Consider the following 27,570-nt stretch of genomic DNA (forward strand, 5'->3'; position numbering starts at 1 on the left):
ATGTGAGGTAATCTGACCGCATCAGCTGACCGGAATCTACGTCAGCCGTATACCATACTAGCTCCTGGAACGCAGGCTTTTCAACGCGCCTGAGCTCTCACTGTAGTATGTCTAGTACGCAAACATTCTCAATGCGCCTGCGTTACTAGTTGCGGTATTTATTTATATCGTTTGATAGCTATAAAATCCAGCTATCTTGCCTATATCACTAGATGGATGCTTATAACTTTTACATTGCATCTCTAGTGTACCATCATGTTATGTACATGTATTTTCCCTTATCGGTAAGACATTATTAAATAGTCAAAAGGCATATTGGACCCAGGACAAGTCTGTACAGATCAAGTATACTACCTATATAGGGGATAAAAAGATAATAAGCAGAGTGACATGAATTGGGGATACTATGTTACATATATACTTTTTATTTTTGTATTTTTTGTATATACGACCGACTATTCCCAAGAGTTCTGGGGCATAGAGGGGATAGTTTTAGATGGAAAAAGAAAGAGTAAAGTGGCAGCCTACACAGGCCCTAGGGGCCCCTATAACTACTAACCCTACCTAACGCGGAGGTTGGCACCCTAGGACCTACGCAGTGGCGCCCCCACTCAACGTCGACTCACCCTCTCTAATATCCCTAATCCACCCTACATCAGAGGAAGGAAGTAAACGAGAGCTGATCATTAAGACCATTTGGATGGACTGTACCTAACCAAAAAATCCATTTACATTCCCTTTGAAGAATCATTTGATCCCAGTTTCCCCCTCTAATAGGTGGTTTGATTCTATCAATCCCTACAAAGGTGATTTTCTTAGTGTTGCCTTGATGGTATCTATTTACATGATTGGCTATAGATGTATCGTTTTTCTTTATAATATCTCGTATATGCTCTCTTATCCTTTTGCAGAATTCCCTCTTAGTCTTTCCTATATATTCAAGCCCACATTCGCATGTAGCTTTGTACACCACTCCCTTCGTTTGGCAGTTGATGAATTGCCTAATCTGGTAGGTCTTTCCTGTATTATTTCCCACAAATGTCTTGCTTGTTTGTACAGAAGTACATGCTTTGCATCTACCGCATTTGTAGCAGCCAGCCGGCTGCGTACTGAGCCATGAGTGATTCTTTTTTTCTTCTTGGTAGTGGCTATGGACTAATCTGTCCTTTATGGATCTACCTCTGCGAAAGGTGACCTGAGGCAATGGGTTTATGCTATTCCTGATGTCTGGGTCCATACAGAGGATTTGCCAATGTTTTTTTAGAATTTTACGGATCTCGTTAGCTCCATTTGAGAAGCGGGTTATGAATCGTGTAATCCCTTCATCCCCATTTTTTGGTTTTTTTATCAGCAACTCTCCACGTTCTCTTGTAAGAGAGGATCTATACGCTTCATTGAGTACACGTTCAGGGTATCCCCTATCCCGGAACCTTCCTCTCAAATCATCCGCTTGTTCTTTAAAACTGCTCAGCTCCGAACAGTTTCGGCGGAGTCTTAAATACTGTCCTTTAGGTATACCTTGTTTAAGGGGACCAGGGTGGCTACTCTCCCACCTTAATAATGCATTGGTGGCTGTGGGTTTACGATAGTTTTTCGTAACCAATAATCCCCCTTCACCCCTTTGGACCAAGACATCAAGAAAAGCCAGTTTACTTCTATCCATTTCAGAGGTGAAGTGTAATCCAAGATCATTGTCATTCAAATTATCCAAAAAATTATGAAATTCCAATTCACTGCCCCTCCATAGTACAAAAACATCATCCAGATATCTTAACCATAAGACAATTCTCGCCTCTCTTTACAGAGCCATAAACTTATAATGGCAAAATGTTGATGCCTCCATCAGCACAAAGCTGGATTTTTGCATTATTTCACAGTGAATGATGAGTTCAGGAGGCAAAGGTGGAGGAGAAGTGGCCATGAGTGCAGAAGTATTATTTCTATAAAGATTGAGCTGCGAGCACGCTCACGTCTTGTGCCGTACTACCTTATATGTTTTGTTTGCGTCAGTTCAGAGAAACCAAAAACCATATCATGTTTGGTGCACTATATTAAATCACTACAAGGCCGCATGTATTTATGTTACACAGCATGGTGTAGACTGGCTAGAAATGTAACAAAGCTTTAAAAGTATACATAAGTTAGGTGTTTTTTGAATAAAAATAATCTGTCTTATATTATTCACTGAAAGGACGCAAAATTTGCGGTATACATAGAACGCCAAAGAACTGCGACAAACTATAACTAAAAGTCAGATTATAAAGAAATTAAGATTTATTATCTGCAAAAAGTGGCGAAACAAACTTTGAATGTTTTGTAATTGTAATATTCAGGAGCCTGCACATTTATGTAGCTTGGTGCCTCTAATAGCCTATCTTGGGGGCAAAAATAATTGTAATGACTAACAAACTCCATGGAAAAATAAATAAATAAATAAATAAAAATAAAAATAAATAAATAAATAAATCAAAATAACTGAATGTAACAATTGCCAATAGTAGAAACAATAAATGGTTTTACAATATCACCCAAATCAGCTAGGTCGTTATTCTTTATTTTAACCCCGTTACATACAAGTTGAAAGCAAGAATCATTAGCTGCATGTTATAAAATATGACAAACGTTATTATATTCACTAAGCCAACAAGTTCTAGAACCAAATTTCTACACATGGTGTTTATTGTAGAGATCCATAAACCCACTGCATAAGCCTTTTTCACATTAACGTCATGGATAATTTTCATCATTTTTGTTTTATAACTGGAGCGGCCAATTCTGTAGCATTATTCTTTCCATAACTATTATGTGGAAACCGTGATAGAATCCCCTTAGACCCCATTAAAATCAGTGGTGTATGTCCGGATTTGGAAGTAGCTATTTGGCTCTATTTTAAGCTACAGATATTACAATAGTCTGAATGGGGCCTAAGATGTAACTCCATATGAAACTACTGTGATACATTATAAATTACAAAATAGTTTGAAGCTTTGTGTAGAAATATATCAGGCAAAGAATATAAATCTACTAGACACTCTAAAAGAATAGTTAAAAGTAACTATTAATAAAATAAAATACTGTAACATATGTAAAACATTATATTCAACAATACGCATATTTTTTAAAGGAAAACTGTCCGTGGTTGGGAATAGTGTACATTCAGAAGCAGCAAAGAGAAATGAGTGCAGTGGTAACGCTCAGCGAGCTGCGCTAGAAAAATCAGGAGAAACCCAGCTGTTATACAAATGTTTAAGGTCAGCAAAACATGTTTCAAAATGGTTGTGTGCAAATAGACGGCACAGACATCTGTGAAATTAATATGTGATAAAATAATGTTGAATTAAAGAAAGATGGAATAATATACGTGTCTGTGGCGGTGCTAAAAGTCAAGCATTTGTTTCTTACATGTCTTGGGTTAACCAAGAAGATTTTTAAGGAAAATTTCATAGTCGTCCAATATTGACACAATTTTGCGGTGTATGATTATTATTATTATTATTATCATTATTATTATTAAAGTAACACCAGGAAAAATAAAATACTGTAACACATGTAAAACATTATGTTCAATAATATTCATATTTTTTAAAGGAAAACTGTCTATGGGTAAGAATAGTGTACATTCAGAAGCAGCAAAGAGAAATGAGTGCAGTGGTAACGCTCAGCGAGCTGCGCTAGAAAAATCAGTAGAAACACATCTGTTATACAAAATGTTTAGGGTCAGCAAAACATGGATTCAAATGGTTGTGTGCAAATAGACGGCACAGACATCTGTGAAATTAATATGTGATAAAATAATGTTGAATTAAAGAAAGATGGAATAATATACGTGTCTGTGGCGGTGCTAAAAGTCATGCATTTGTTTCTTACATGTCTTGGGTTAACCAAGAAGATTTTTATGGAAAATTTCATAGTCGTCCAATATTGACACAATTTTGCGGTGTATGATTATTATTATTATTATTATCATTATTATTATTAAAGTAACACCAGGAAAAATAAAATACTGTAACACATGTAAAACATTATGTTCAATAATATTCATATTTTTTAAAGGAAAACTGTCTATGGGTAAGAATAGTGTACATTCAGAAGCAGCAAAGAGAAATGAGTGCAGTGGTAACGCTCAGCGAGCTGCGCTAGAAAAATCAGTAGAAACACATCTGTTATACAAAATGTTTAGGGTCAGCAAAACATGGATTCAAATGGTTGTGTGCAAATAGACGGCACAGACATCTGTGAAATTAATATGTGATAAAATAATGTTGAATTAAAGAAAGATGGAATAATATACGTGTCTGTGGCGGTGCTAAAAGTCATGCATTTGTTTCTTACATGTCTTGGGTTAACCAAGAAGATTTTTATGGAAAATTTCATAGTCGTCCAATATTGACACAATTTTGCGGTGTATGATTATTATTATTATTATTATCATTATTATTATTAAAGTAACACCAGGAAAAATAAAATACTGTAACATATGTAAAACATTATATTCAATAATATTCGTATTTTTTAAAGGAAAGTTGTCTATGGGTGAGAATAGTGTACATTCAGAAGCCGCAAAGAGAAATGAGTGCAGTGGTAACGCTCAGCGAGCTGCGCTAGAAAAATCAGGAGAAACACATCTGTTATACAAAATGTTTAAGGTCAGCAAAACACGGATTCAAAATGATTGTGTGCAAATAGACGGCACAGGCACTACGATATCCGATGTCAATAAAAGAGAATAAATATTGTTGGTACACTTTTGATATTATCAAATTGTTGGGAGCGTATCAGTAATCAATTTAATACATTTTGATTCGCTATGCTTTTGGTGTATTGTCTATTTAACACGCTTTATGCGATTTTAATTAATTATCTGGTGGTCAAATAAATATTATTGGCGCTATAGGTTTATGAAAATGTCAATAAAAAGAGAATAAATATTATTGGTACACTTTTGATATTATTATCAACTTGTTGGAAGCGTATCAGTAATCAATTTAATACAATTTGATCCGCTATGATTTTGGTGTAATGTCTATTTAACACGCTTTATGCGATTTTAATTAATTATCTGCTGGTCAAATAAATATTATTGGGACTATAAATAAAATAATACACTTTGATTCGCTATGATTTTGGTGTAATGTCTATTTAACACGCTTTATGCAATTTTATACACTTTTGATATTATCAACTTGTTGTAAGCGTATCAGTAATCATTTTTATACATTTTGATTCGCTATGATTTTGGTGTACTGTCTATTTAACACGCTTTATGCGATTTTATACACTTTTGATATTATTATCAACTTGTTGGAAGCGTATCAGTAATCAATTTAATACAATTTGATCCGCTATGATTTTGGTGTAATGTCTATTTAACACGCTTTATGCGATTTTAATTAATTATCTGCTGGTTTAATTAATTATCTGCAGTCCAGATAAATATTATTGGGACTATAGGTTTATGAAAATGTCAGAACACTGGCTTATCAAACAAGACTAATCTTAATATATCATATAAACATCTAATATAAAACAATTACTGGGATAATATTCGCTGTATTAACAAATTAAACTATATCACACAACCTAACATCTAGTTAGTGGTCAGTACAGATACATTTTAACAGCTGCTAGCAAGTGGCGTGTTTGTATCTGCATCACAGAAAATCTTAGCAGCTGTTAGCAGTTATAGTACCAAGACTTCAAGCTCACAACAGAATAATACTGTAGAAACACACCCGCACACTCCCTATCACTGGATTATCAAACATGACTAATCTTAATATATCATATAAACATCTAATATAAAACAATTACTGGGATAATATTCGCTGTATTAACAAATTAAACTATATCAAAAGGGGCCAGCCAGGCACTGAGGACAGCTGGCTGACAGGGAGGGGATGAGGGGGGTTACACACTTTTCTGACTGCAGCCCCTGCAGCCTGTACACAGACTCACCCAGAATAGAGTAACAGCTTTTATTTCGTCAACATTTTCAAATTTAACTCGTTCTAATTGTAATTATCAATTTAATCAAAACTGCACTTGTCTTCACTGGTCTAAATAATTGTTTAAATTCTTAGAGGACGTTCAAGGACGACAGCTGCTAGCAAATTCTGTGTTTGGTCAGCTAGTGGGAATTCTACCATGCTTTACTTCACACAGTTAACTATTTTTAGCCAGATATATCGCAAGGTTTCTTATGTATGCACAGTTATTTATTCAAAGTTTTTTAAAACATCCGTGATCCCTTAACCAAGAAAAATAAATAAATAAATAAATAAAAATAACTGAATGTAACAATTGCCAAGTAGTAGAAACAATAAATGGTTTTACAATATCACCCAAATCAACTAGCTCATTATTCTTTATTTTAATCCAGTTACAAACAAGTTGAAAGCAAGAATCATTAGCTGTATGTTATAAAATATGACAAACGTTATTATATTCACTAATCCAACAAGTTCTAGAACCAAATTTCTACACATGGTGTTTATTGTAGAGAACCATAAACCCCTAAAAGTCATGCAATTGTTTCTCACGTGTCTTGGGATAGCCACGAAGATTTTTATGGAAAATTTCATAGTAGTCCAATATTGACACAATTTTGCGGTGTATGATTATTATTATTATTATTATCATTATTATTATTAAAGTAACACCAGGAAAAATAAAACACTGTAACATATGTAAAACATTATATTCAATAATATTCATATTTTTAACAGAAAACTGGCCGTGGGTGTGAATTATTGCACTGTTTATATAGAAAGGTGAGAATCACAACTGCAGAAGAATCCGGTAATACATGAACAAAAGTAACACCGGGAAAAATAAAATACTGTAACATATGTAAAACATTATATTCAATAATATTCATATTTTTATTATTATTATCATTATTATTATTAAAGTAATGTGCAGTGGTAATGCTCAGCGAGCCGCGCTAGAAAAATCAGGAGAAACACAGCTGTTATACAAAATTGTTGGTACACTTTTGATATTATTATCAACTTGTTGGAAGCGTATCAGTAATCAATTTAATACATTTTGATTCGCTATGATTTTGGTGTAATGTCTATTTAACACGCTTTATGTGATTTTATACACTTTTGATATTATTATCAACTTGTTGGAAGCGTATCAGTAATCAATTTAATACATTTTGATTCGCTATGATTTTGGTGTAATGTCTATTTAACACGCTTTATGCGATTTTATACACTTTTGATATTATTATCAACTTGTTGGAAGCGTATCAGTAATCAATTTAATACATTTTGATTCGCTATGATTTTGGTGTAATGTCTATTTAACACGCTTTATGCGTTTTTATACACTTTTGATATTATTATCAACTTGTTGGCCGCGTATCAGTAATCAATTTAATACATTTTGATTCGCAATGATTTTGGTGTAATGTCTATTTAACACGTTTTATGCGCTTTTTAATTAATTATCTGCAGTCCAGATAAATATTATTGGGACTATTGGTTTATGAAAATGTCAGAACACTGGCTTATCAAACAAGACTAATCTTAATATATCATATAAACATCTAATATAAAACAATTACTGGGATAATATTCACTGTATTAACAAATTAAACTATATCACACAACCTGACATCTAGTTAGTGGTCAGTACAGATACATTTTAACAGCTGCTAGCAAGCTGAGTGCTTGTATCTGCACCACAGAAAATCTTAGCAGCTGTTAGCAGTTATAGTGCCCAGACTTCAAGCTCACAACAGAATAATACTGTAGAAACACACCCGCACACTCCCTATCACAGGATTATCAAACATGACTAATCTTAATATATCATATAAACATCTAATATAAAACAATTACGGAGATAATATTCACCGTATCAAATACAGTGATAATATTAAACTATATAAAAAGGGAGGGGGAGCGGCCACACAGCTGCTGTTAGAAGACAAGGGGAGGGGAGGGGTTACACACTTTGATACATCTTGATAGGGGCGTGTCCACCTGTCAAATTGAGTTTGATGAGTAATATGACTGCTACACTACTTGCATCAGAGAATTGCAGCACAGGTGCAGAGGAGACAGAGAACTTAATTTCTCCATCTCCTCAATAGCCAACATTTGCGAGCATTGCACTGCACTCGGGTGACATCTCAGTGCAGTGCAATGTTTCACACGCACCCATAGACTTGTATGGGTGCATGGGATCTGAATTCCGCATGCATTCACAGCATGCTGCATTTTTTTTTTCAGTCCGATCTCGATCCTATGGGAGCTGAAAAAAATAACGCAGATGAGCACACAATCATAGAATAACAGAGGCCTGAATGCAATCCGATTTTTTATCAGATTGCATTCGTCTAATTTATTTGCAAGTGTGAGCAAACCATGAGGCGAATAGTCTTACCTTCAGAAGAAGTAAATCATGGCGTTTATTAGATGTGTTATACTCAGGATGTATTACTTGAGTTTCAATATCATAAACTAACTTTTTGGGGTCAGACAGAGACTTAATCCCTAGGACAGCTTGCAGAGTTGTATTGATACTGAAAGATTAGAATAAATAAATGTTAGCTTTTACTCATTGACTCTTTTACAAGCACATCACAATAAAACTTTTAACTTGTATACTTGCTAGTTATCCCCTTTTTTAGTTATGTAAAAAAAACCTTTAATATTCTTTATGTTCATTAACAGATGGCACTCTTCTAAATATCTCATCTTCGGCGGCTGACCCTAATAGGGCCTATTAATGGCTAATCTAGACTAAGGATATTCAAAAAACACCACAGTGAGTAATTAGTTCCCAGACAAAAATATATCCCCGTGAAAAAAATCAATATTCAAAAGACAATGGAAACTGCAGGGTATGTCATCATCAATTATAAATTGTCCTACCTGCCTGCAATTTGCAGGGCTGGACACATAAATACCACCAAATGCCCGCTGTCCTTTTATTGTGGGCATAACGCTACTCAGACAACACAGGGTGAGGGTAAGACAGTGTGGCAATACACTTTCATAGTTTTCCTCCTCTGTTTTCAAAGTCAACAAACTATCTGGCCTAGGCAATGCATAATTAGCATATCAGTAGACATCACTAGTCATCAAAGATAGGAGCACAACTAGTTGTTATTAGTGATGAGTAGGGTTGAGCGACTTTTCATTTTTTGAGATCGAGTCGGGTTTCACGAAACCCAACTTTCTCAAAAGTCGGGTCAAGTGAAATGGGCCAATCTTACTGAAAAGTTGGGGTCGGGGATTGGCCAAAACACGAAACCCAATGCAAGTCAATGGGGAAGCATACTTTTTTAATATTTGCTTCAGCGCGATAATGTTGAAAAGCCGGTAATTCAATTGCCGGCTTTTCATTTCTCCTGCCTAAACCCGACATGATATGAGACATGGTTTGCATACAGTAAACCATGTCATATCCCCCTTTTTTTGCATATTCCACACTACTAATGTTAGTAGTGTGTATGTGCAAAATTTCGGCGTTTTGTAGCTTGTAAAATAAAGGGTTAAATCGCGGAAAAAATTGGCGTGGGCTCCGCGCAATTTTCTCCGCCAGAGTGGTAAAGCCAGTGACTGAGGGCAGATATTAATAGCCAGGAGAGGGTCCATGGTTACTGGCCCCCCCATGGCTAAAAACATCTGCCCCCAGCCACCCCAGAAAAGGCACATCTGGAAGATGCGCCTATTCTGGCACTTGGCCACTCTCTTCCCACTCCCGTGTAGCGGTGGGATATGGGGTAATGAAGGGTTAATGCCACCTTGCTATTATAAGGTGACATTAAGCCAGATTAATAATGGAGAGGCGTCAATTATGTCACCTATCCATTATTAATCCAATTGTATGAAAGGGTTAAAAAAACACACACACATTATCTAAAAGTATTTTAATGAAATACACACACAGGTTGTTTTAATATTTTATTGCTCTCGCAATCCAGCTGAAGACCCTCGCTTGGCGAAATAATAAACCCACAATATACATAGCCTCTGATGACCTGTAACGTCCCACGAGGTAATCCATCTGAAGGGGTTAAAATATTTTACAGGCAGGAGCCCTGCTAATGCAGCTGTGCTCGTGCCTGTAATCCCCGGCGAATGAAGGAAATGTAGGTCAATGACCTATAGTTACCTTCAGTCGCGGTGATGCGCCCTCTACTGGATGTCCTCATATGACGTCAAGCGTGGGACAAAGTTCCCAGGCTGCATTTCATGAGGACATCTAGCAGAGGGCACATCACCATGACTGAAGGTAACTATAGGTCATTGACCTACATTTCCTTCATTCGCCGGGGCTTACAGGCACGAGCACAGCTGCATTAGCAGGGCTCCTGCCTGTAAAATATTTTAACCCCTTCAGATGGATTACCTCGTGGGACGTGACAGGTCATCAGAGGGTATGTATATTGTGGGTTTATTATTTTGCCAAGCGAGGGTCTTCAGCTGGATTGAGAGAGCAAAAAAATATTAAAACAACCTATGTGTTTATTTAATTAAAATACTTTTAAATAATGTGTGTGTGTTTTTTTAACCCTTTCATACAATTGGATTAATAATGGATAGGTGACATAATTGATGCCTCTCCATTATTAATCTGGCTTAATGTCACCTTACAATAGCAAGGTGGCATTAACCCTTCATTACCCCATATCCCACCGCTACACGGGAGTGGGAAGAGAGTGGCCAAGTGCCAGAATAGGCACATCTTTCAGATGTTCCTTTTCTGGGGTGGCTGGGGGCAGATGTTTTTAGCCAAAGGGGGGGCCAATAACCATGGACCCTCTCCTGGCTATTAATATCTGCCCTCAGTCACTGGCTTTACCACTCTGGCGGAGAAAATTGCGTGGGAGCCCACGCCAATTTTTTCCGCGATTTAACCCTTTATTTTACAAGCTACAGCGCCGAAATTTTGCACATACACACTACTAACATTAGTAGTGTGGAATATGCAAAAAAAAGGGGGATATGACATGGTTTACTGTATGTAAACCATGTCTCATATCATGTCGGGTTTAGGCAGGAGAAATGAAAAGCCGGCAATTGAATTACCGGCTTTTCACATATATTGCACTGAAGTAAATATAAATATATATATATATATATATATCTCAATGACATATATATATATATATATATATATATATATATATATATATATATATATATATATATAAAAACGAAACCCGACTTTGCAGCGAAGATCGCCGACGGCCGACCCGATCCCACAGTGAGATCGGGTCGGGTTTCACGAAACCCGACTTTCCCAAAAGCCGGCCGACTTTTGAAATTGGCCGATCTGTTTCACTCAACCCTAGTGATGAGCGAGTGTACTCGTTGCTCAGGTTTTCCCGAGCATGCTCGGGTGGTCTTCGAGTGTTTATGACTTCTTGGAGATTAAGTTTTCATCGCCTCAGCAGCATGATTTTACAGCTATTAGCCAGCTTGATTACATGTGGGGATTACCTAGCAACCAGGCAACCCCCAAATGTACTCAGCCTGGCTAACAGCTGTAAATCATTCAGCTGCAGTGATGAAAATTACGGTAAATCTCTGAACACTAACAAATATTCAGAGGTCACCCGAGCATGCTAGGGAAAACCCGAGCAACGAGTACACTCGCTCATCACTAGTGGTTATATCAAACTAGCTATTGAACCCGTTCTATGCCCAGGTGGCTGGTATTTATATTGGTATATGGTATCCATACTGTTATGTGCTGCTTCCATCCTGCGCCCCCTTCCTGTCATGTGCTCATATCCTGCGCCCTCATCCTGTTTTGTGCGCCTCTATCTTGTCATGTGCTACACTCTTCCTGTGCCCTCATCCTGTCATATGCTCTGATCCTGTGCCCAAATCCTGTCTATGTGGTGCTTCCATCCTGAGCCCCATCCTGTCATACGGTGCTCTCATCCTGCACCCCCATGCTGTTATGTGCTGCTCCCATCCTGCGCCCCATTCTGTAATGTGCTGCACCCATCCTGCGCCCCATCCTGTCATGTGCTGTTCTCATCTCCCCCTCCTGTCATGTGCTGATCCAATCCTGTGCCCCCATCCTGTCATGTGCTGCTCTCATCCTGCGACCCCATTCTGTAATGTACTGCTCCCATCCTGCGCCCCCATTCTCTGATGTGCTGCTCCCATCCTGCGCCCCCATTCTGTCATGTGCTTCTCCCATCCTGCACCCCCATTCTGTAATGTGCTGCCCCATCCTGTGCCCCCATTTTGTCATATGCTGCTCCCATCCTGCACCCCCATTCTGTCATGTGCTGCTCCCATCCTGCACCCCCATCCTGTCATGTGATGCTCTCATCCTGCATCCCCATCCTGTCATGTGCTGCTCCCATCCTGCACCCCCATTCTGTAATGTGCTGCTCCCATCCTTTGGCCCCATTGTGTAATGTTCTGCCCCCTTCCTGCGCAACCATTTTGTCATGTGCTGCTCCCATCCTGCACCCCCACTCTGTCATGTGCTGCTCCCATCCTGCGCCCCCATTCTGTAAAGAGATAAACATACCAGAGCCAATAATATGAAAAGACCATATTCATGGGAGATATTCTTTGAAGGGCAATATGACAATCATAGAAGAAAAAAGAGCCTATAATTCCCAAATGTAACCATTTGTACTCAATAAATGCTTATTTGCCAAAAAGGTAGTTTAGAAAAATGTATGTACAACTTTATTAATATTTAGGTACAAAAACAGGCAAACACTAAGTGCGAACAATAAAATCAAAATCACTGGACGGTCAAACAGACGATGATGCAAAACAGGCAGTGACAGGCTATCCGTAACAAGGGTATACTCAGCAGATATCAAAAGTATACATATATTAATGGTTTTACATGAACAGCATATATATGAGTAACCTCAGTAAAAGTATGTATAAAAATGGGCAGGATCCACATAATACCAAACGGCTACCTCCCCAGTGTGTGTAAAATTGCAGTAAAATCACCAAACCGGTGACAAGTAGTAAATACATAAATATACCCATAAAAGAAGGAGCCCAAATCAAAAGCATATGCAATGGAAGTACATCTTACCCATAGGATACCGCCAGTCACTGCACAGATACCCCAACACGTGTTTCGCTGCTGCTTCTTCGGGAGGCAGTCATTTTGTCATGTGCTGCACCCATCCTGTGCCCCAATCCTGTCATGTGCTGCTCTCATCCTGCACCCCCATACTGTCATGTGCTGCTCTCATCCTGCACCCCAACCTGTCATGTGCTGCTCCCATCCTGCATCCCCATTCTTTAATGTTCTACTCCCATCCTTCAGCCCTATTCTGAAATGTGCTGCCCCCTGCCCGCGCAACCATTTTGACATGTGCTGCTCCCATCCTGCACCCCATTCTGTAATGTGCTGCTCCCATCCTGCTTCCCCATCCTGTCATATGCGGCTCCCATCCTGCACCCCCAACTTGACATTTGCTGCTCCCATCCTGCGTCCCCATCCTGTCATGTGCTGCTTCTATAATACGCCCAACCTGTCATGTGCTGCTCCCATCCTGCGCCCCCATTCTGTAATGTGCTGCTTTCATCCTGCACCCCAATCCTGTCATGTGCTGCCTGCATCCTGCGCCCCCATTCTGTCATGTGCTGCTCCCATCCTGCTCCCCATTCTGTAATGTGCTGCTCCCATCCTGTGCTCCCATTCTGTAAAGTGCTGTTCCCATCCTGCGCCCCCATTCTGTCATGTGCTGCTCCCATCCTGCTTCCCCATCCTGTCATATGCTGCTCCCATCCTGCACCCCCAACTTGACGTTTGCTGCTTCCATCCTGCGTCCCCATCCTGTCATGTGCTGCTTCTATCCTATGCCCAACCTGTCATGTGCTGCTCCCATCCTGCGCCCCCATTCTGTAATGTGCCGCTTTCATCCTGCACCCCAATCCTGTCATGTGCCGCCTGCATCCTTCACCCCATTCTGTCATGTGCTGCTCCCATCCTGCTCCCCATTCTGTAATGTGCTGCTCCCATCCTGTGCTCCCATTCTGTAAAGTGCTGCTCCCATCCTGTGTCCCCATCCTGTCATGTGCTCCTCCCATCCTGTAACCTTATTCTGTATTGTGCTGCCCCATCCTGCACCCCCATTCTGTAATGTGCTGCTCCCATCCTGCACCCCATTCTGTGATGTGCTGCTCCCATCCTGCATCCCCATTCTGTAATGTGCTGCCCCATCCTGCGCCCTCATTCTGTCATGTGCTGCTCCCATCCTGCACCCCCATTCTGTCATGTTCTGCTCCCATCCTGCAACCCCATTTTGTAATGTGCTGCACCCATCCGGCGCCCCAATCCTGTCATGTGCTGCTCTCATCCTGCGCTCCCATCCTGTCATGTGCTGCTCTCATCCTGCACCACTATCCTGTCATGTGCTGCTCACATCCTGCACCCCCATCCTGTCATGTGCTGCTCCCATCCTGCACCCCCATTCTGTAATGTGCTGCTCCCATCCTTCGGCCCCATTCTGTAATGTGCTGCCCCCATCCTGCGCAACCATTTTGTCATGTGCTGATCCCATCCTGCGCCCCCATTCTGTCATGTGCTGTTCCTATTCTGCGCCCCCATTCTGTCATATGCTGCTCCCATTCAGCACCCATAACTTGACATGTGCTGCTCCCATCCTGCTTCCCCATCCTGTCATGTGCTCCTCCCATCCTACGCCCTCATTCTGTAATGTGCCGCTTTCATCCTGCGCCCCCATCCCGTCATGTGCTGCCTGTATCCTGCGCCCCCATTCTGTCATGTGCTGCTCCCATCCTGCTTCCCCATTCTGTAATGTGCTGCTCCCATCCTGTGCCCACATTCTGTAAAGTGCTGCTCTCATCCTGTGTCCCCATTGTGTAATGAGCTCCTCCCATCCTGTAACCCCATTCTGTAATGTGCTACTCCCATCCTGCGCCCCCATTCTGTATTGTGCTGCCCCATCCTGCGCCCCCATTCTGTCATGTGCTGCTCCCATCCTGCACCCCCATTCTCTAATGTGCTGCTCCCATCCTGCGCCCCCATTCTGTAATGTGCAGCCCCCATCCTGCATCTCCATTTTGTCATGTGCTGCTCACATCCTGCACCCCCATTCTGTCATTTGCTGCTCCCATCCTGCACCCCCATCCTGTCATGTGCTGCTAACATCCTGCACCCCCATTCTGTAATGTGCTGCACCATCCTGCGTCCCAATCCTGTCACATACTGCTCTCATCTTGTGCCCCCATTTTGTCATGTGCTGCTCTCATCCTGCACCCCCATCCTGTCATGTGCTGCTCTCATCCTGCACCCCTATTTTGTCATGTGCTGCTCCCATCCTGCGCCCCATTCTGTAATGTGCTGCCCCCATCCTGCGCAACCATTTTGTCATGTACTGCTCCCATCCTGCACCCCCATTCTCTCATGTGCTGCTCCCATCCTGCACCTCCATTCCGTCATGTGCTGCTCCCATCCTGCACCCCCATTCTGTAATGTGCTGCACCCATCCTGTGCCCCCATCCTGTCATGTGCTGCTCCCATCCTGTGCCCCCATTCTGTAATGTGCTGCACCCATCCTGTGCCCCATGCTGTCATGTGCTGCTCTCATCCTGCACCCCCATGCTGTCATGTGCTGCTCCCATCCTGCGCCCCATTCTGTCATATGCTGCTCCCATTCTGCACCCCCAACTTGACATGTGCTGCTCCCATCCTGCGTCCCCATCCTGTCATGTGCTGCTTCTATGCTACGCCCCATCCTGTCATGTGCTGCTCTCATCCTGCGCCCCCATTCTGTAATGTGCCGCTTTCATCCTGCGCCCCCATCCTGTCATGTGCTGCCTGCAACTTGCACCCCCATTCTGTCATGTACTGCTCCCATCCTGCGCCTCCATTCTGTCATGTGCTGCTCCCATCCTGTGCCCCCATTCTGTCCTGTGCTGCTCCCATCCTGCGCCCCAATCCTGTCATGTGCTGCTATCATCTTGCGACCCCATCCTGTCATGTGCTGCTCTCATCCTGCGCCCCCATCCTCTTATGTGCTGCTCCTATTCTGCATCCCCATCCTGTTATGTGCTGCTCCCATCCTGCACCCCCATCTTAACATGTGCTGCTCCCATCCTGCGCCCCCTTTTTGTCATGTGCTGCTCTCATCCAGTGCCCCATCCTTTCATATGCTGCTCTCATCCTGCTCCCCATCCTGTCATGTGCTGCTCCCGTTCTGCGCCCCCATCCTGTCATGTAGGGTTGAGCAAAACGGATTGGACAAATTCAAAAATCGCCGACTTTCGGCAAAGTCGGGTTTCATGAAACCCGACCCGATCCCAGTGTGGGATCGGCCATGAGGTCGGCGATCTTCGCGCCAAAGTCGCATTTCATATGACGCTTTCAGCGCCATTTTTCAGCCAATGAAGGAGGATGCAGAGTGTGGGCAACATGATGACATAGGTCCCGGTCCCCACCATCTTAGAGAAGGGCATGACAGCGATTGGCTTGCTTTCTGCGGCATCACAGGGGCTATAAATGGGCGTGCACGCCGACCGCCATCTGACTTCTGCCGATCTCAGCATAGGGAGAGGTTGCTGCAGCTTCATCAGAAGCAGGGATATTGTTAGGGAGGGAGGATTAACCCCCAAACCGCTTGTGCTGTCTTCCACTGTCTAACACCACCTTTTCTTTGCAGGGACAGTGGAGGCTATATTTTTGTGCATCAGCTCTGTAGCTTATTAGGCTGCCTTATAAGGCTCCCTGATAGCTGCATTGCTGTTTGTACGCCATTGTGCAAACCAACTGCTTTTTTATGTTCAAATAATTTTTATTATAACTTTGAAATGTAATATTAGCATGTGGAAATAATCATATAGTCAGCTCGCAAGGGAATAGGGGTAAGGAGAGGGAGGGAGGTAGAGGGGACGGGTTTGGGGAAAGGTAACCTGTGATCATACTTATTCAAATAATTGTATTATATCTTTGAAATTTAATATTAGCATGTGGAGTCAGCTCACAAGTGAATAGGGGAAGGAGAGAGAGGGAGGTAGGGGAGGGTGGGTTTGGGGAAAGGTAAGAACCACATTGTGGACACGCTGACCATTTTAAACAAAATTTGATAATGATTAACAATTTTTTAACAGATTAACATATAGTAACATATAATAGCATATAATAATAGCATATAGCATATAATAAATTGTAATATCCTCACAGGTATGTAGAAGCCATCATCTTTCCTTTTAATGCGATAGGTTGGAGTTTACCTCGACCCATTTCTTCCATTTCCTATCATGTTTCGTATAGTAATTATTTGCTATTGCGAAGTTTTCTTCGTATGTCTTGTGTAAGTTAATTTGGTCTATAATTTCAGTAAAAGCCGGTAAAATCGGATTCTTCCAATGGAAAGCTATGATTTGTTTGACCACAAGGCAGATATGGATGATAAGAGATCTCACATTTGTGTCTATTTTTTCCCAGTTCAGGGACAACAAGGCCATTGCAGGGGTACCGTATTTTCCGGCGTATAAGACGACTTTTTAACCCCTGAAAATCTTCTTAAAAGTCGGGGGTCGTCTTGTACGCCGGGAATCGCCTTGTACGCCGGGTGTATATGGTGGGTGGGGGGGGGGAGTGGTCCTGATGACGACGAGGGGGCGTCTCACAGGAAAGTGAGTATCCCCCATTACCTTATCGTAGCGCTGCAGCGTGGGGTCTCTGTGCTGGGAGCGGTGGCTGCTGTGCTGTGGTGCGGCGGCTCCTCTTCTGCAGTGTGGGGCCTCTGGTGCTGTGGGGCGGTGGCGGCGGCGTATCTTCATGCAGTCGGGGCTCCTCCGGCATCTCAAAGCCTGGAAGCCCCGCCGGCAACTCCATCGGTGTAATGCGGTGGCCTCTGGGAAAATGGCCGCTGCTTAGATTCAGATCTCGTGTCCCGAGATTTCGGGACGAGATCTGAATCTGAGCATGCGCAGCCCCCAGCGGCCATTTTCCCGGAGGCCACTGCATCGCACCTATTGAGCTGCCTCCGGGAAAATGGCCGCTGCTCAGATTCAGATCTCGTCTCCCGAGATCTCGGGACGAGATCTGAATCTGAGCAGCGGCCATTTTCCCGGAGGCCACCGCATTGTACCGATGGAGTTGCCGGCGGGGCTTCCAGGCTTTAATGAGATGCCGGAGGAGCCCCGACTGCATAAAGATACGCCGCCGCCACCCCACAGCACAGAGGCCCCACACTGCAGAAGAGGAGCCGCCGCACCACAGCACAGCAGCCGCCGCTCCCAGCACAGAGACCCCACGCTGCAGCGCTATGATAAGATAATGGGGGATACTCACTTTCCTGTGAGACGCCCCCTCGTCGTCATCAGGATCACTCCCCCCCCCAAAATGCACATATTCACCGGCCCTATAAGACGACATACGGTGTATAAGAAGACCCCCGACTTTTAAGAAGATTTTATTTTTTAACTGGTAAAGTTGGGGGGTCGTCTTATACGCCCAGTCATCTTATACGCCAGAAAATACAGTAACTATAATATTACCTGTTAATAATTTGTTAATTAATTTTATGGCTTGCCTCCATAAGGGTTTTACCCGGGGGCATGACCAAAGCACATGTAGCAAACTTCCACGCTCTCCACATTCTCTCCAGCATAATGGAGATCCTCCTGACAGCAGATGAGAAAGGCGAGCCGGAGTATAGTACCATCTTGTTATTATTTTATAGTAGGCCTCTTTCAGTGTCATGCAGATGTTTGATGCATAAGTAAAGTGGATTGCATTTTCCCACTGTTCTGGAGTGAACGTTACATTCAGATCCCCTTCCCATTTTATCATATGAGCTAACTTATTAAATTGTGTGTCATTGTTAAACCACCGATATATTTGCTTGTTACTCCAAAATAAATTGTGTGTGGGTTTTTTTAGTAAATTAATAGTTGCTTCAGATATTTTTGGTTTGTTTGTAATGAATTTTTGAGCTTGGTCCTTTAGTACCATGTAAGGGAAAAAGGCTGAGGAGGGTATTTAAAATTTTTGTTTAATAGAGCTGAAGGTGAGAAATTTAACCCCATCATGGATATCATTTAATTTTTGAATCCCATTGTCTCTCCATATGGGGGAAGGGTTAATATTTTGGGTAAGCATGATAATCTCTATAGTGGTATTTTGGAGGAGGATTTTCCTGTTGGAGCCTCTCTTCCGTTTGGACAGTTTATTCCAGGCATATATAATGGGAGAAAAGATAGGGTGATGGGCGTAGGCCTTATAAGGTCTGTTGAGAATATGGTCAAAAACCAATTCTTTGGGAGATTTCCTATTGTTAAGTTCAATTTCAAGGTCAAGCCAATTCGGAGGATCTTCTTTCATGAACCAATACTGGCTTTGTTTTATTAAATTCGATAGATATAAAGCTGTAATGTTTGGTAAGCCTATGCCCCCAAATTCCATGCATTTATATAGAATGTTTGTGGAAATGCGGGCCCTTTTTTTATTCCAAATAAACGTATTTATTGTTGATTGGAAGCTAGTCAGGTAGGAAGTGTTGATTTTTAGGGGAAGTGTTCTCAGTATATAAGAGATTTTTGGGACGATAAAAATGTTAGTTGCCAATACTCTGCCCCACCATGAGAGGTCTTTAGTACCGAGGAAAGCCAGGTCTTTGTTTATATTTTCCAAGAGTTTGTTCAAGTTTTTCTTTATTAATGTGTCTAAGTTTTTTTAAATGATTGTACCTAAATAGTCTAGGTCTCCTTCTGACCAACTGAATGAAACTATATCTTTTATTTTCTTTGTTTCTAATTCCGTCAAGTAAAATGGCAATATTTTGGATTTATTTTCGTTTATCTTAAAAAAGGTAATAGTTGAAAAAAATTGAAGGGTTTTGGGTAGCTCCGAAACTGATTCATAGGGGTCCGTCAGGGTAAACATCATGTCGTCGGCAAAGAGCCCTATCTTATAATGGCGTGTTCGCGTTTGTAGACCTTTTATGGAATTATTTTGCCTAATTGATTGCGCCAGTGGTTCCATTGATAAAATAAAAAGCAGCGGAGATAAAGGGCACCCTTGTCGTGTACCATTTGAAATGTTAAATGGTGTAGAGGAGTAATTGTTTGCATAGATTTTGGCTGTTGGTTTTGAATAGAGTGCCATTACGCTGTTGATATATTTTTCATTAAACCCAAATTTTTGAAGTACTGATGTTAAATAAAGCCAATTTAATCGGTCAAAAGCCTTTTCAGCGTCTAGAGTAATAATTACAGATGGCACTTTAGAGGAATGAATCAATTTAATCGAGTTGATAAGTCTTCTAGTACCATCTGACGCTTGACGACCTGTTATAAAACCCATTTGGTCCCCATGAATCAATAACGGCAAACAGGATTTGAGCCTATTTGCAATTAGCTTGGAGTAAATTTTCAGATCTGTATTGATTAAGGAAATTGGCCTGTAATTATTAACAAGGGTTAAGTCCGAATTGTGTTTGGGAATTAAAATAATTGTTGATTCTAACATTTCTGCTGGGAATTTACCTGAGGAACTAGCTATATTAAAAAGGTTTTGTAGATGTGGGGAGAGTAATTTGGTGAAGGTTTTATAATATTCGTTTCCGAAACCATCTGGGCCTGGCGATTTAAAGTCCTTGAGTTGAAGAATGGTTCTTTCTATTTCTTCTAGGGAAAAAGGGGAGGTTAGGTTTTCTAAATCATCAAGGGTCAATTTTGGAAGGCTAATTGAGGTCAAGAATTTTTCAATGTCAGAAATATTGGGAAGTGGGGTGGAGGTTGGGAATGTAAATTATACAATTTGCTGTAATAATCTGCGAAGGAGTTGGCTATATCTTGGGAATGAGATACCATTGTACCATTTTTTGTTTGTATTTTGGTGATCCTGTTTGCTTGTCTTATTTTTTTCATTCTATTAATAATGTAACGCGTTGGCTTATTAATTGAGGAATATTGCTTCATTTTGGAAATTTTGACCATGGTGTGATATGATGAGGTACTGAGGTTCAGTAGCTCTATTTTAATTTGAGTAGACGGGGGGTTTAAACTTAGTTGTTCGCTTTCTTTGTCTTTTATTTTATTTTGAATGTCTTCAATCTGAATTCTAAGCAACCTTTTCCTTTTTGCAGAGATTTGGATCATGATACCCCTCATGACTGCCTTATGGGCACACCAATGGGTGAAAGGGGATGTTTCAGTAGGTGAGTTCTCTGTGAAATAATTTGTTAGTGATTTTTCTAATATTGATCTATGGTCAGGGTGGTGTAGTAGGTTAGCGTCACATTTCCATAGTGGATTTTTATTAACCGTGTGGCCAATTTGGATTTCTGCTGAAACTGGGGAGTGGTCCGAGAAAGTTTTCCTTTCTATTGTGATTCTATAGATTTTAGGGAGCGTAAAAATATCTGATGAGATTAAATCGATTCGTGACGCTGATTGATGAGGGTCAGAGAAATGGGTGTATTCAATTGAAGTGGTGTTTAGACACCGAAAGATGTCAAATAATTCATTTTGATGTATCCAATTGTCTAAAGTATGTGGTCGGTATCTATTTGGGGTGGAGGAATCCATATTTGCATTTGGTACCAAATTAAAGTCTCACAACCAAATCATGGCACCTCTCTTGATTGACATTACTTTTTTATTTACTTTGTTCAGGAAACCTATTTGACCTGTGTTGGGGGCGTAAATATTGATGATTGTGCAAATCTGGTTATTCAAGGAACAAACAAGAATATGAAACCACCCTTTAGCATCTTTGATCTCCTCTAGAAATTCAAATGAGATAGTTCCTTTAACGATTGTGACCACACCGGCTTTCTTTTTTGTGTTGTCCGACTTGTAAATATGTGGGAAATTTTTATGCGAAAATTTTGGGTTGTCTGAGTGTTTAAATGTGGATTCCTGTAAACAAATTATATCGGCATGGCTTTTGGATAGTTCTCTCCAAAGGGTGTGTCTTTTGTGTGGACTATTTAAGCCTCTAACATTGTAAGATAATATCTTAAAACTCATTGTGTAGCAGCAAACCTGTGAGGATTAAGAAATCTATATACGTTAAGTAAGAGTAAGAACAATAAACAATAAACTGTAATGTCCATTTGAAGTGGTCCACTACGGTGAACCTGACTTCACCTGTTGGGGGAAAAGTTCGTGTTACTAGCTCCCAAGCAACACCTTCTTGGTTGTTGAACTTATACCCATGTAACATTAACAAGAACGACCAAAGATAGGTATTAGCTTCTTATCGGGATAGTTTCCCATTTAAGTAAACAATAAACTTGATCAAAAACTCTTCATGTTTTACCATCAGAGTCGTGGTTGAAGAGGAATACTGATGGAGTGCAAGAAGTCTCTGCCTTCTTCTGGAGAATTAAGAACGATAAAGTTGCCTTTGTAGTTGACTATTAACTTGAGTGGGAATCCCCACTTATAGGAGATCTCATTGTCCCTGAGAGGTATGGTAATGCTTTGAAAAGTTTTCCTCCCTTCAATCGTTTCTTTGGAGAGGTCAGCATATATTTTTAGTTTTTCAAATGGCTCAGGGAAATGTTTATTTTCTCTAAAGTAATTTTGGATTCTTTCTTTTGTTTTGAAGAAGTGCACTCTCATGAGTGTGTCTCTGGGTAGGTCTTTAGGGATGGTGGGCGGTTTTCGTAGCCTATGTATTCTGTCAATTTCTAGCTCTTGCTCCGTTAGGGAGGGAATAATTTTCCTGAATAATTTTTTGGTAAATTCCTCCAGTTTGTTTGGGCCTATGGTCTCGGGGATGCCCCTAATTTTAATATTGTTTCTGCGATTTCGATCTTCTAAATCCGCTACCTTGAGCTTCAGCTTGTGCAACTCTTTTGTGATGTCTTTGTTTATTTTAGAGTTTAGATCTGGCCTCTCTTCTATTTTTTTAATTCTGTCCTCAAACCTGTCCATCCTTTTGCTGAGGAGGGATAATGAGTCTTCTAGTAATTTATTTTGTTTATCAAATTTTTCATTCATACTATTTTCGAATTTGTCCATTTTCCCTGTCAATTTAGATATAAGAATCCCCACAGAATTCAGGTCAAATCCCTGGGTATCGTCTATGTTTGGGTTACTTATTTTTTGCTTGGATTTAGCTGGGCTCAAGTTAGGAGAGGTTTCTGAGACCTCGTCAGATGAGTCATGTGGAGTAGTGTATTTTTCGGTTATAACCTCTGGAATTTTCCTCTTTAAAGAGGTAGATGAATCCATCTCTATAATAGTAGTGGGGGAGTATTGTTTTACTTCATTGCGGTTAGAGAGTTTTTCGTGGTCTGATTCTTCCTCATCTTTTAGTGGGGACCTGGACCTATTGGGACTTGGTTTCGTTATCAAGTCTTTTGATGTATTCGCCCTACCCCTTTAAATTTTTGGGCTTTTTGAGAATTTGATGAGGCCATGTTTGAGAATTGGGGTTTGGCCGAGGATTTACTCATAATTATCCCCAATCTGTGCTCTAGAGTTCAGATAGTAGTAACTAAGACAGTCACAGAATAGGGTAGGAGGGTTGCCCACACTCTAAATCTCCCAGTAAAGTTGGAGTTATATAGAATGATTTATATGTTGTCATGGAAGAATTTCAGGGAGGATTAGTCAGAATTCTCTACTGGTAACTCTGAAGTAAGAGACAAAGGGTTGCTTATTAGAATAACCCTAAGAATATAATTAGGAGAGAGAAGGTACTATATAGGCAGGCAGTAGTTATGACTATGCAGAGATACAGAGGGGTGTGTAAACTAATACTATTCACCTGGGGTTGATCCTGCCAGAGAAATTAGGTTATAGCTCTTTTGCATTAAAAGCCCTTCAGGCTCCTAACTAGTCGTCAGCAGGATTAGTTGTGTTGTAGTCTCTTCTTCTTGCTAGTGGATCTGGCAGGGTCTTCAGAGCCAACAGCGTTCTGGACCGTCGGTCTCCGTTAATCTCTCTACCCCCTGTGATGCAGCATCCAGCATAAGCTGGAACTCACCACCTCCAGAAATGGCGCTGAAGCAGTCCGGCCAGCTGTCTGAGTCCTCAGCTTGTGTTGCCGCGTTGTCGTCTTCCGGTGCAGGGACTTTCCCAGCCAGGAGCTGGAACTTACCGCCGATTAGATTTGCAGCTGATCGGGTCCAGCTTGTGTTGTCCGGCGCAGCTTTAACAGGAGCCGGTCGTGCGTGTCGCCTGGTCCACTGCTGACCACCAATAAAATGGCGGCGTCTTCTGTTTTCTCCTATGATGCGAAGTCCAGGGGAGTGTCGGAGGTGGCGTGAAGCGCTGTCCGTCACTTCACCGGATCCTCCCTGAATCCTTAATTGTTCTTTTCTGCCTCCGCCCTTCAGTCCGGGGAGGCTTGGTGCTGTATAGAGATGGGCAGGGCGGTAAATAATCCTATTGTGTCAGATGACAATTTTCTAAGATGGCGCCCGGAGAGCTGGTACTTCTCTAACTAGCCGGGCCGGTGTCGGGGTGAAGGTAATAAACACTGTGACCCATTAATTCCAGGGGTTCCTCTGTTGTCAGGTGGGTTGTCACAGTACTGGGTGGACAAGCTGAGGAATCACAGTCAATTTAACAGGGAGAAAACCGGCAGGAAAAATGGCTGAGGATTCCTGTCACAAAGATTGACAGGCCTCAAAATGCTGACAGGGATTTCTCTCAGAAGAGACAATTAAGTCACAAATTTAGGCTCTCTGTTATCCTAGAGAGAAACTGGGAACATATCCTCGATTATTTTTATCAAAGGATGCTGTTTTTCCACGGTTTGAGTTGATTTCAGACGATGTCACTCAGGAGCTTAGGCACCGCACACCTTACAACGTTGCTGCCTAGGCCACGCCCCTCACCAACTGCTTTTTTAAAAGCAAAAATCCTGTTGCTCCTTTCTGCACAGTCATCTTGTTTATTTGTCCACACTTTTGTGTGCAGCAGTCCTTTTTATTGCTGGCTGCCATACTTGTCCTGAGATCATTGTAGGGAGATTCAAATTGTAGTACAGTCCTTGTAGTTTTTGATATATCTTCCAGCCACATTCTGCCACTTACATTGTATAGTCTAATACAGAGGGCCTGTTTTTTGCTGCAGTCTCGACCCCAAAGAAAGGGAGATTTAAATTGCCAATAAGTTTATATAAGTCAGTTCTCTTTGTCGTATATCTGCCTGCCATGTTCTGCCTTTTACATTGTGTAGTGTAATACATAGGGCCTGTTTTTTGCTGCAGTCTCACCCTAAAAAAAGGGAGATTTAAATTGCCACTAAGTGGATCTACGTCAGTTCTGTTTGTCGTATATCTACCAGCCACGTTCTGCCACTTACATTGTATAGTCTAATACACAGGGCCTGTTTTTTGCTGCAGTCTCCCTCCAAAAAAAGGGAGATTTAAATTGCCACTAAGTGGATCTACGTCAGTTCTGTTTGTCGTATATCTGCCAGCCACGTTCTGCCTTTTACATTGTGTAGTGTAATACATAGGGCCTGTTTTTTGCTGCGGTCTCCCCCCAGAAAAAGGGAGATTTAAATTGCCAACAAGTTTATATATGTCAGTTCTGTTTGTCGTATATCTGCCAGCCACATTCTGCCACTTACATTGTATAGTCTAATACACAGGGCCTGTTTTTTCTGCAGTCTCCCCCCAAAAATGGGAGATTTAAATTGCCACTAAGTGGATCTAAGTCAGTTCTGTTTGTCGTATATCTGCCAGTCACGTTCTGCCTTTTACATTGTGTAGTGTAATACATAGGGCCTGTTTTTTCTGCAGTCTCCCCCCAAAAATGGGAGATTTAAATTGCCACTAAGTGGATCTACGTCAGTTCTGTTTGTCGTATATCTGCCAGCCACGTTCTGCCTTTTACATTGTGTAGTGTAATACATAGGGCCTGTTTTTGCTGCGGTCTCCCCCCAGAAAAAGGGAGATTTAAATTGCCAACAAGTTTATATATGTCAGTTCTGTTTGTCGTATATCTGCCAGCCACATTCTGCCACTTACATTGTATAGTCTAATACACAGGGCCTGTTTTTTCTGCAGTCTCCCCCCAAAAATGGGAGATTTAAATTGCCACTAAGTGGATCTACGTCAGTTCTGTTTGTCGTATATCTGCCAGTCACGTTCTGCCTTTTACATTGTGTAGTGTAATACATAGGGCCTGTTTTTTGCTGCAGTCTCCCCCCAAAAAAGGGGAGATTTAAATTGCAAACAAGTTTATATACGTCAGTTCTGTTTGTCGTATATCGGCCAGCCACGTTCTGCCTTTTACATTGTGTAGTGTAATACACAGGGCCTGTTTTTGCTGCAGTCTCCCCCCTAAAAAAGGGAGATATAAATTGCCACTAAGTGGATCTACGTCAGTTCTGTTTGTTGTATATCTGCCAGCCACGTTCTGCCACTTACATAGTGTAGTGTAATACACAGGGCCTGTTTTTTGCTGCAGTCTCCGCCCCAAAAAAGGGAGATTTAAATTGCCACTAAGTGGATCTACATCAGTTCTGTTTGTCCTACATCCGCCAGCCACGTTCTGCCACTTACATTGTATAGTCTAATACACAGGGCCTGTTTTTTGCTGCAGTCTTCCCCCCAAAAGAGGGAGATTTAAATTGCCACTAAGTGGATCTACGTCAGTTTTGTTTGTCGTATATCTGCCAGCTACGTTCTGCCTTTTACATTGTGTAGTGTAATACATAGGGCCTGTTTTTTGCTGCAGTCTCCCCCCCAAAAAAGGGAGATTTAAATTGCCACTAAGTGGATCTACGTCAGTTCTGTTTGACGTATATCTACCAGTCACGTTCTGCCTTTTACATTGTGTAGAGTAATACATAGGGCCTGTTTTTTGCTGCAGTCTCCCCCCCAAAAAAGGGAGATTTAAATTGCCAACAAGTTTATATGCGTCAGTTCTGTTTGTTGTATATCTGCCAGCCACGTTCTGCCACTTACATTGTATAGTCTAATACACAGGGCCTGTTTTTTGCTGCAGTCTCCTCCCCAAAAAAGGGAGATTTAAATTGCCACTAAGTGGATCTACGTTAGTTCTGTTTGTCGTATATCTGCCAGCCACGTTCTGCCACTTACATTGTATAGTCTAATACACAGGGCCTGTTTTTTGCTGCAGTCTTCCCCCCAAAAGAGGGAGATTTAAATTGCCACTAAGTGGATCTACGTCAGTTTTGTTTGTCGTATATCTGCCAGCTACGTTCTGCCTTTTACATTGTGTAGTGTAATACATAGGGCCTGTTTTTTGCTGCAGTCTCCCCCCCAAAAAAGGGAGATTTAAATTGCCAACAAGTTTATATACGTGAGTTCTGTTTGTCGTATATCTGCCAGGCACGTTCTGCCACTTACATTGTATAGTCTAATACACAGGGCCTGTTTTTTGCTGCAGTCTGCCCCCCAAAAAAGGGAGATTTAAATTGCCACTAAGTGGATCTACGTCAGTTCTGTTTGTCGTATATCTGCCAGCCACATTCTGCCACTAGCCACTTACATTGTATAGTCTAATACACAGGTCCTGTTTTTTGCTGCAGTCTCCCCCCAAAAAAAGGGAAATTTAAATTGCCACTAAGTGGATCTATGTCAGTTCTGTTTGTCGTATATCTGCCTGATACGTTCTGCCACTAGCCACTTACATTGTATAGT

General features: G+C 41.4%; 1 protein-coding gene across 1 annotated transcript in view; it reads right to left on the minus strand.

The window, feature by feature from the left end:
• The window catches only part of LOC143766616 (serine protease ami-like), a 558,097-nt gene that overhangs the window by 54,762 nt on the left and 475,765 nt on the right, over nucleotides 1–27,570 (minus strand). The window contains exon 3 of the mRNA XM_077254425.1: nucleotides 8,398–8,536. Within this exon, the coding sequence (XP_077110540.1) occupies nucleotides 8,398–8,536 (139 nt within the window). The remainder of the gene's footprint in view (nucleotides 1–8,397; nucleotides 8,537–27,570) is intronic.

This window comes from Ranitomeya variabilis, chromosome 1 (assembly GCF_051348905.1).
Source record: "Ranitomeya variabilis isolate aRanVar5 chromosome 1, aRanVar5.hap1, whole genome shotgun sequence".
NCBI classification, from domain to species: Eukaryota; Metazoa; Chordata; class Amphibia; order Anura; family Dendrobatidae; genus Ranitomeya; species Ranitomeya variabilis.